Here is an 11,328-nt window from a genome sequence, read left to right as displayed (position 1 = left end):
GAGTGCCGTTCATGAGCCGATCGTATAACAGCCGAGAGCAGCTTGCCAGTACGATGGTGCGTTAGCGCGGTAGCACTGTATTAGTAGCAAATAGGCCAACCGAATGCAAACATTTATTGCTTAAATCTAATTTATTGTACGTTTGAGACTGTATATTGGCCCAGATATGGTCTCTAGAATTTTCCAGGGGTTCGGGGAATGGCATTCCAACTTGAAGCAGTAGGGACATTTAAATGTCTTACATAAGTGTTGTGGATGAGTAGATGACCCTGCTAAAATGCATATGCAAGGTATACGTGCTGGAGAGAGGAGGAGGATGTTGAATACGCCGTATGAATACGTCAACAGTCGATGTAGGTAAGGCGGGAGCAGGGCCAGACCGAAAACAGACGCCGTGCTGTCCATGATCCGATCTATGTGAGAAACGCCTATGGGGTAGTCGAAGCTGGACGCGTGAGTGCAGCTGCGTTCAGGGTCAGCCAGGGCACGCATTGTGACCAAGCTTGATCTGGCAGAGAAGATCCAATGGGAAGTCCAGGGGCCGACGACAACTACAGCATCTACGTTGGCGGAGATCCATACGGAAGCGAAGGTACATCTTACCGTCGTGGCGTGATCCCTCAACCCTAGTAATGAGATTGACTGCTATGTGGTCAGCTTTGATTTGTCTACCCACCATTCACTGCGAATCTATATGGAACTCTTTTCGACTTATTTGCTATTCTTTATTGCTTCTGATCTAGGAGGAGAAGATTGTAAACTGTCCTTGCTTGAAATGATAAACGTAAGATGATAGTAAACTGCAGGAGGATAACTGGGCAAAACTTTAAAAAATCGCGAGAAGGCTTGTTGTCCTAATATCGAGTGACATTAAAAGTAGTCTAAATGGAAACTACAGTACCTAATGAGGTAATTATGTATCCATCCACGAGTCCTTTTCTTTTTGTTTTGTTCTATTTGATTATTATGCTTAACCCGTTGCACCACACCACATCTTCTTTTAATGATCTAATGTCGCGAATGGCAGATTGAGTGCCGCACTACAAACGTTCTAAGGTTCTCAAAAAGGAGAAAGATCGCGGATCGTCGGGCTCATCAACGATGGCAGCGCCTGACAAAGTTCCGGGATAGTATCAAGGGGTAGAGATGAGGTGGCTGCTCAGTTGTGTGATGATCCTTGGAGTGTGCTGCCGAGAGCACCCAACACGATCGAGCTTAGGTGTCGGAAAGCTGGTAAGCTATCCCCTCTTTTTTTTTCATTTCATTTGCTCAAGTGAAATAATAAAAAAATAAATAAATAAAAAAGGCAATGCGGTTATGCTGACGTCAAAATCGAAGATTGAGAATTGCGGACAGGAAGAAGCTATTTTCAGTGGATGTCGATAATTTATCTAAATCTGTTTTTTTTATATTACGTAAACTCTTCTACTTAGTAGATTTATCCTTTTTATAGCTGATTGTATGTATCCAGAGCTCACTGGGCTCCACCCAAGGTGTAAATCATCAGCTTCTAACGCTTTCTGCAGGAAGTACTTTTCCTGAGGTTGGCGTGTGTTATCCCAAATAGGCTGTGTATCAATAGTGTGTAGATGATGGTTGCTGTTAGGTTAGGCCTGGATGAAATTGCCTACATTCAAAATATCTTTTGATGTCCTGTGTGTATGTGTGGAGGTGTGCGTGCGTGCCTGCTTACAAACATACGGGCATGTTTGCGTGTCTGTGTGTGTGTGTGTGTGAGAGCGTGGTTTCCTGACTTGACAATCAGTCGTCCTGTACTATCTCTCCTTTGGCGCACGGTCATTGGTAAGTGTCAGAGAATGACCTCGAGCCTGCATGCGGAACAGGCACCATACTGTGCCTTTCTCTGGGGATTTCGAACCCGAAGCCAGAAATTCAGACAAGGGCTGCAGCAGTCGTCGATTTTCATGCGACTTTGCGAATACTTTGCGTGAACGGAAATCCCTAATTGGAAACGACGTGCTATTGCGGCTTGCATGTGGCTTGTGGAGTACCAGCGTACTTGTCGTGTGTTCGTGAGGCGTGGAGAGAGAGAGAGACCAGGGAAAGAAAAGCAGAGATGGAGAGGAAGAAAAAGAAGCTGAAATCTAAACATTGTTCTCCTGTGCAAACGTCACTGTCCTAGTCAACTCATTACGAATTCGCTGTTCGTGACGTATCGCTTGTACAACCTTCTCTCTCCTAGCCGTTAATTTCCGTGGTGATGTCTTTTCCTCGACAACCGTTCACCCAGTCCGATTTACTGTCCCCTCTGCCGCCTGAACCCAGACCTCTCTGTAATTATCGAAAAAAGCGTGTCATTGTTCCAGCTGCCGCTTATCAATCATCGCATAGAAATCCACAAGAGTTAGGTTTTCTCGTCGAGACTTCTAGTCTTCTTGGAAACGCAAAAGGGTAGATTGGATTGCTTCGAGAAAGTGTCCAATAAAAGTTTTATTCATAAACCATGTCTTAGATACACGCGAAATTATTTCAATCATTGTGTGGCTTACTTTCACGTATATTGGATATGATGGTCATAAAACACAACAAACCTCAGGAGAAAGGAAGTTTATTTAGCGGTAAGTGTAAAATGTTTTAGTTGACAGAATCGTTACAGTTGTTTTTTTTTTTCCTTCCTCGAATTACACATCTAGCATGCAGTTTTATAATTAACATTTGAAAAAAGTGTCTGAAAAATGTCTTGACCTCTTGTTGACCTCTTTTGAGGTTGAATTAAACTTGCGAAAATTAAAGCAAAGAGCAGTCTGCGAAATCCTGAGGGGACGTAGTCACTGAGGTAAACTAGCGACGTTGCTCAGTAATGGCTTCACAGGACTTGGTAGGGCAAGGTGTTGATGTTTTAAACCCGTAGGAACTGAGCGGAAGCTTAATTAAGCGATATATTATCTATGGTATATAACTATGTTCCTCTGGTGATTTATTATGTGTAGAGGTCAATATTAACTTGAGGAATTCCTTAGGGAAGGAAATTCAAATGACAATAAAAATCTTTCATAAATCTTGTATGGTAAAATAATGTTCAGAGATAGTTTTAGCCTATTGACAGGTCATCAGACCAGAACGAGTGAAGAAGGCTTTTAAACATCAAGGGTCTGTGATGGTTTTTGTACCTGTGTGTGTGCAGGCTTCATTCACCGCATCGAGGCCATGCCGTGTGCTAAGAGCGGCCTTCATGTTGGGTGCGGGGCGCAAAAAAGCGGGGGACGCCATTGATCTGACCATCGGACTTGAGCTGCTGAAGACATTCGGCGATGAGGTCAATGGTAAGACCACGAAAATGATGATGATGATGATGATTGATGATAAAATACAGTATGTCGCGTTTTATCTCTCATTTCTCTGGTAGAAACTTGGCAGCTTGCAGCAACAGACAGTATGGACCTCAATAAACTCCACGTTACTTGTTATCTATCTGTTCGTACTGTCTGACATTCTGATGCTTCATCTGTCTGCGTGCTCACGTGACACTTTCTGCTTCAGGGGATCCGTGGATAAGGATACATTGCTCCAGAACACCTGTGCCAGAAGAAAGTTGTGAGGATGCTTCAAGAAGCACTTGACATAAGGGCACAGCCTCCTGGACCCAGACAACTCATTCACGATACAATTTTGCCCGATAACAACTTATGAAGACACACATGTGCATGAATGCAAAATTATGCATTTCATAATACCAACTAGTCAATTTTAAGCATTTAAATAGTTTTACACATTGTGAGGCCTCTACCACCTCACTCCCCAACCACCCGAAAAGATTAGGGGTGACCTTTACCTTTTTACACATTGTGATTTATTTTTTGACAATATAAATTAGTTAAATGTTTTGTACTTTATGAATTCATTGATTTAGCATGTGATAAGTGCAATCAAGAAAAAGTATTTTATTGAACTATGTGCCTTACATTTAATGATGAATCTACTGTTGTTTATAATATGCCTTTCGACTTATTTTGCATTTGCATTTTTGAGCTTCCTGTAAGAGGACCTATTGTTATCATTCTCCTCATCTTTACTTGATTTATTTCGGTTTCTACAGGAATTTTCAGCATGTGTCTCGGGTTTTTAATCTGCGGTATCGCCATTTAGTGACGATGTGAGGCTAGTCTTCCGATTATTCTTCGTTTTTACACAATTGAGTGTGATTGTCGGACATTACTGAGATGTGTTATACAAAATGTATTTTCTACTTTTAGTTTAAAGTGTTTAGACCACCAACAGTCTACTGATTAGGTTAATGGCAAGGGCAGGGACATACATCTTGACCAGTGACACGGGATACTCTGGCCTGAACAGGATACTGTGTTGATTGTGGATTATAGTTATGTTCAGTGAAACATTGACTGAGACCAAAAGAGAGGAAAAAAATGACTTCCGGAGGCATTTATCCAATAAAAACGTGACGGAGATTCAAATATTATTGCATAGACATATATAACTCATTCACATATTCCATCGCTTAGGTATTTTAAAGTTACTTTTATGAGCAGTTTTATTTTCATTCTTATCGTGTTTATGTATCTCTAAACGATTTCTTTCGCAGAATCAGAGACGACCATTCCCCCAGCACAAACAAAAACAAACCATTTATTTCATCCTCGACCTCATGACCCCCATCACCTTTACACAAACACCCACAAACACAAAATAAACTGCTTTATTTCAAACATTTGCACTTTAAAAAAGAAGCCACAGTTTCATAAACAGATGTCAGCAAATAAACAGATTCATAAGCAGATGTCAGGGCCGACAGATTAACGACCAGCAAAAATGGCAAAAGATCATGGTCTTCACAACAACCTTGCACTATTTCTGGTTCACCCTGGCCTCGAGCGAGAATTCTGAAAATAATAAGAAAATCCGCGATGCTGGTCGTTTATCTTTTTCTCAATCTCCTTCTTTGTACACCCACGTTGTCGACGTTCCTTTTTATTTCCCTGCAAAGGCAGCATTTTAAAAAGTATTTTTTACAAAAATTTCTTGCTTCAGCCTTCAAGACTTAATGAAGGAACATTCCAACATCTTTCACCAATCATCGGCTCTATTAAGCCCACAGTTGCTTGATGATGATGATGATTCTGTAATCATGCTCATTTCATTTTAAATTTGTGTATTTCATTGGTATTCGGTCATTGGTCACTGCTCTCAGTGACAGTCATCAATAATTCTAGTCATGGTTGCACACGTTTACCACTTCTGATGGTGATTGCAGATGTTATGTATACCATGGGTGCTACTCCACTCTTAGTGAAAGTTTGTATTCCTGAAGTTTTCTATTATTTTACAGTTTTGATTTTCAGTGACAGTGGTTGCTATGGTGACTACTATGCAGTGTTCAATTTGCATCAGTTATAACAAGTTTTGCACTTGGAACTTCTCTCAGTTTTATGTTGGTATTAGGGGGTTGTCGGGAGGCTGAGATAAGTGCATGCGAGTGTTATTGTCCTCACATGCCTGTGTTTCTATTGACTGGAGTCTATTGATGATACAGCCTGGGTCTGTGCATGTGTATGTGCAGCGCTCTGTAGCCTGTCTGGTGCTGGGCGACACTTTATAAATGCATCATGATAGCTGTGATTGTTATGCTTATTATTTGTAAACCACATTTGGCCTAAAATGGGGACGGGATTTGAAATGTAGATGATGATGATGATGATGATGATGATGATGATTTGAGCAAAAGAAAAATTTCTGTCCTGGCATTATGCCTTGTACAGACAATAAAGATTGATTTATTGATTGATTGATTATTATCACTGTGTTTAGGAAGCTGTAGCAGAAGAGTAGTAAGTAAAACAACTATTGATATACGATTTTGAAATTAAAAAATAACCAATGGTATGTGATCATATGAAAGAAAAATAAGGAAAAAAGAGGATACAACTTGCAATGGAGGTGTTGAAAAGAGGTAAATCTAAAAGCCAGCCTCCATACCCCATCTACGTAGAAATATAAAAACACACACACACATATTAGCGAAACTCAGTTCACCTCATTTATTTTGAAGATGCCAGTCATTCAGCGAGCATACCATGCTCTATTGCTCTTATAAAGCGTAAAGGTGGACAAACATAAAATAAAATGGGTTGATTATATTCCCTGGGTTGTGACCACGGCACGAACTAGCTGAATAAATGTGCAGAAACGATCCCAGTGGAATTTTTCCGACCTTTTCACAGTTCGTTTTGACTGTCCATCGATTCAGGTTTGAAGTCCTGCGTTCGAATTACACGAGGCGTAAAGAGCCTTTCTCACAGACTGTCTGGCACTAACCGACAGAACATTCGTCTTCACTACAGCAAGCACAGAATTCAGGAACAAACGCTCTCTGTCACTTGGGGAGAGTTAAAAGGACAGGCTGTCACAAAAAAAAGTCTTGGCAGAAGCTGGAGGAAGCCTCTCTAGAGTCTGGTGGACGTGCTTCCATGACAACATGGCATGTAGGTTACAGCATCCACCCCACTCACTACTCCACATGGGAAAACTGATGTCATCGCCAGTCTTTGCAAGTGTTCCATGTTTTGTTTGTGTTTGGAGGGTGAAGAGCATGTCAATGGTAAAGTTCAGCTAATGAGATTAGCACCAGAACGAGCTTCAGGTTTGTTGTGACCTCGGCGTGAACTCTGGAAAGTCAGCAGTGTGTTTTATGGGAGACAGCTTGGTCTTGAGATAATCCTTGGTAATCCTGTATGATACCGAGGTACAAATGATAACATAGGATTTCTACTGCATCTTAGATCGAGAGCTTCGGTTTCCCATTGCATGCCAGAGATCATCAGTCCAAGCTTGGTGTCTAGAGATGCGCACACATCTTGGGTCGTCGGTGTCTGGAGCAGCCTGCCTCAGTCGATGATCCAAAGCCCCATCATCCCATATTTTCAAGATATTTTTTAGACAAACGTTTTGCAGACCATTTTTTTATATGAGTTTCCCGTTTGTCCACACCGATGGTGAGGCGAAGCTTGGGGAAATCCAGACCACAAAAAGCGAGATTTGAGTATAGAACCAAGGCCCATAGTCTTCTACAAGGATATATCTATAGATAATTCGCTTGCTGTTTTTCATTCCCACCATACAACTGACCAAACTTAGATGTTGACTGGGACATGCGAGTGTTTTATTTTCTTAAAAACCCACAGAACTCAGACTCTTTTTTCAAGTTAGTTTTAAGCCTTCAAGACCTTAAGGAATGAAACATATTTTTCAGGTCGTTAAAACTGCAATCATTTTAATCGAATGATTGGGGTGAATTCTTAAAAAATATTGTTACTGTTCCACAGTCAACATATTTTCTAGTAATTATGATCAGTTGATCCTGCGCACACACACACACTTCTTGAAGATATATCAACTGATGTATGCTAGATATGTATATTTCTAGATGTTATAATCAGTTTGCGGTGTTAGGAGATGAATGTGCATTCGTAGGTTAATAAAATTCGAAAACATTCTATAACACCGCAGCCGCTACTATCCCCAGGGAAAAAGCTCGATACAGTATTAACCTACATCCTAATGGCCAGAGGAGAAGTATGACACATATTTGACCGTATTATTACCGCGGTGAATTAAAGAACATCTTTTGACCTTTTCTGACAGGTCATGCCATTGATCTCACCGCTTTAATTGCTGCGTGTGGTCGGTCTTTTATCGGTTTGGTTTTTTTAAATTTATGTGTGTATGTTTTGTTTGTTGGATTTTTTTTTCTCGCAAACGTAAGGAGGGGAAGGGGCTTATGTGTCGTTACGATCGAACGTCCTACGGACAGAAAGAGGGAGGAGAGAGATAACCAGTAGTTATTGCAACGGAAACCATGGGCACGTCACGCGCAGCAGGTCACGGCGGGTCAAGATAACTAGGGCAGTGGGGAAACCGAAGCAATCGACCGGAGACCGACATCGACGATTATCTTGCCTTGTACCTTCTGAAGATGAGACACCCGGGACCTGAAATGGCAAAGGTTTCGGCCATCAGTTGAATTCTCTCCCTGGTATCCCCAGACTACCTCCTTATTCTTTACTGTCATTCATTCCACAGTGAGTGAGCCTCTGTAGATATGTATGTATATTTTACTTCTTTTGCAAAAGGATACGGTGTTTGTTTGTTTGTTTGTTTGTTTGTTTTGTTTACTTCCCTTTACATTTAGAGGTGAATGTGTTTCTATCTCTACTTTCTCTCTCTCTCTGCATATATATGTGTGATTGAGTGCATGATTTTTCTCTCTCTCTCTCTCTCTGCAGCTTCTGTAGAGCTATTTAATTTTGTTCTACAGAGCCTTTATGTCAACTTATTAAAATCTAATATTGTAGTGTTTAGGAATGGGGGACGGAGAAAACAATGGTATTATGATAGCAAAGACGAGAAAATTGTTAACGCATGCAAATACCTGAGATTAATTTTATCGACCTGCTGTGTGTTTGTTTACACAACCATTGAAAGACCGAGCAAGTAAAAGCCGCGAGGCAGTAATAGAGATGTTAAAAGTGCCTTAAAAACCTTTTTTTTACAAAACTTTTGATGCTTTAATGCAATTTGCTCTCTCTTATAGTTCAGAAATATGGGGAATCTGCTCACATTTGGAGAAATGTCTAGGAGCACCCTTATCAAAAAACAAAATACAATTGTATAAGCCGAGAAGGTGAGATCTGTAATGTTCTGGTTAAGAGCTGTCCACTTACCTGAAGACATGCCACCCTCAAAGACTTACAAAATAGTAAATAATTTTACCATGTCCAGTGTTTCAAAATCCGTGTCAAGCTCCCATCTGGCAGAGCCTAAGCTACATGATTATGAGAAATGCTTAAGATTCATACTTCGTGATACCAACTTAAAAATACCGTAAACTACATAAGGCAGACTCATAGATTATTTATAACTGGAAATATTGAAGAAACTGAACTGCACTTTAATTTGTACTATCCACACTACTCCAAGGCCTGTTTATTCTCTCAAATTTCAGCCCCACCCATCCCTTTCCCATCTGTCCATACTCATGACAGATAAGTACCCAAGTCGCCGCAAAGCTTTGTACACAACGCATTCAACTTCATGAACTCAGTCCGCAGATTACAAAACATGATGTCAACCGTTCTCAATGTACTTAGCTATATTTTAACTTCTTGTCTGGCATAAAAGGTTAAGCGTATAAATACTGTAGCAAAGATAAGATATATGCATTTATTATTTGATCGTGTGCATGCGCGGGCACATGTGTATATGTGTTATTATGTTTTCCTAGGCATGCACGCTAATTAAAATCTTTTTTTTTGGTATACGCAAAAGACAGGCCGATAACTCCTTCGAGAAACGTTTCACCTCTAACTTTTTTTTTTACGGATTATGTCCCTTGACGTAACACATCGCGAATGCGGTGAAGGTCCCAGCGCACAGAATTTATAGTTCCTGGTGTCTATGGCATGAAGCCCCGTCCCCGGTTTTTTTTTTTTCTTTTTCTTTCAATGTATGGGCAGGGAAAGCGTTTTTGACAAACATCGAACCAACTACCTCAAAGGCTTGCGCAATAATCCCTTGAGAGTTTGGTTGGGGAAGGAGTGGATAAAGGGCGTCCGACCACAGCTAAGTCTTGACAGTGAAAAAAAAACTCCAGAGGAGGCAGTGTAGTTAGAGTTCTCTCGTGTTCGCCATCGTCAGCTGTTAGCTCCATCATCAATCGCCTTCACCAAGTCAAAGAGGTGGTTAGGTTATAGTCTGACGAAGTGTTTTTGTTAAAGTTCCCACACATTTTCTTTCAACTTCTCATCAAAGCTGTGAGAAGAACGCAGCTGCACATAAGTGATCACCTTTTTAGAAAAAATTTAATCAATTTATCCATTTTCCTGACGGTTGGATAAGTTCTACGGTCGCATGTTTCATGTCATGAAAGCATTAATGGAGTAAAAAAATTTTCTAATTTCCTAGATTAAGTTCAGTACAAGATACTACTTCCTCAAATCTGGGCAAACACTACCCCTTCTACTGTCAAAATACACGAGTACAAACATCACACTGTGCAGAAAAAGGTCAACAGCACAGATGGACACACAGAGTACATGGATACATTAGCCTTGTCAAGGTTTGGTCCAATCTGCGACCATAACTGTATTAATTAGTATCTGTGTACAAATGTAACATCTTTCTGGACATTTTTGTCTTGAGAACAGCAGGGGATTATTTGCCCAGATTCTGGGAATTATCATCTTTCACTGACCTTTATCCGGGCATTAAGAACGAAATATTCGAACCCAGTAGACCTTTAAGTAGAACATTATGAGACAAGCGAACTTAAAAAAAAAAATCAGCTAAGTCGGTCACCGTGACACTGAAAGCGAAGCAGACGGGAAAAGTAGACAAACAAAGTGCAACTGTAAGGCCCACCCACACCTCTAGGGTTTGAAGGCAGTGCTGTCCAAATACTCTCCTCTTATCTGTGACATCTTCCAAACTTACAAGACGCGCGTGGAATGTCTGACGACTTAAAGGCTCCGTAATCAGTATTTGCACATGTGCTACTGCGCATGTCAACAGGAAGAAGAGAGAGGAAGTAATAAGTGCTGGTCATCGAATACCTGGCCAGTATTTACAGTTATGGAGCGTCAAAGACTGGCCGTCCACTCACCCTGTTCCTGAGGGCGATGATCGTCTGTAAACATCACAAAGTGCACGACAGGAGGAGCACAAATACTCGGTCGTCGGGTCATGGCGACACCGTCACGTGACAGATCCTGGCTTCAGAGGGCGCCCAAGCAGAACACACCACTGCACTCAGTTCTAAATTGTTTTCAGAGGTCATTCCCAGCTGTGCTCCAAACAAGTCAAGAGTCTAAAAACAAACTTCACTGTCATTCATTATAAACGGTGTAGGAAAGGTCATCTAAGCTTAAGAAGGTCTAAACGGTTCGTCTGCTCATCTAAAGTATGTATCTTCTAAAGCAGCTTTCACAGCCTGAAATTAGAGAGGGGGGAGAATCTTTTATTGTGACATGTTAAGTGACATTTTAAAGTGATTGTTTTCTTCCCAATATTTGACATCTCCAGTCAACAAACACGTTTTAACCCATTGCTTGACACCTGGACGCAATGGCCGCCTGCTGTGAGCCGTGAGATGCTCAGGTAAATCAGCATTTTACCAAACGGTCTGTGATTGTACCTTCCTTGTTTTAAGTAGCAAAACATTGAGTTATATCCAGGCAATAAGCCTTCTGGGAGGTGAGGGAGATGTCTAGGGCAATAATCGCCAGCCATTGTCTTTCTATTTCTGCCGTTCAGACTCTCCGGGGCGCAATTCCAACACAGAGAGAGAGAGAGAGCCAA

At 41.1% G+C, this 11,328-nt stretch overlaps 1 protein-coding gene across 1 annotated transcript in view; it reads left to right on the top strand.

Moving 5' to 3' along the window:
• The window catches only part of LOC112566066 (thymidine phosphorylase-like), a 9,426-nt gene extending 5,781 nt beyond the window's left edge, over positions 1-3,645 (top strand). Inside the window, 3 exon segments of the mRNA XM_025242000.1 lie at positions 1,132-1,233; positions 3,146-3,284; positions 3,502-3,645. Of these exon segments, the coding sequence (XP_025097785.1) occupies positions 1,132-1,233; positions 3,146-3,284; positions 3,502-3,581 (321 nt within the window). The 3' untranslated portion in view covers positions 3,582-3,645.
• The last annotated feature ends 7,683 nt before the right edge of the window (positions 3,646-11,328 follow it).

Source organism: Pomacea canaliculata, linkage group LG6 (assembly GCF_003073045.1).
Source record: "Pomacea canaliculata isolate SZHN2017 linkage group LG6, ASM307304v1, whole genome shotgun sequence".
In the NCBI taxonomy this organism is placed as follows: domain Eukaryota; kingdom Metazoa; phylum Mollusca; class Gastropoda; order Architaenioglossa; family Ampullariidae; genus Pomacea; species Pomacea canaliculata.
The sequence above is the reverse complement of the archived record's forward strand: the minus strand, read 5'-3'. Positions and strand labels throughout refer to the sequence as shown.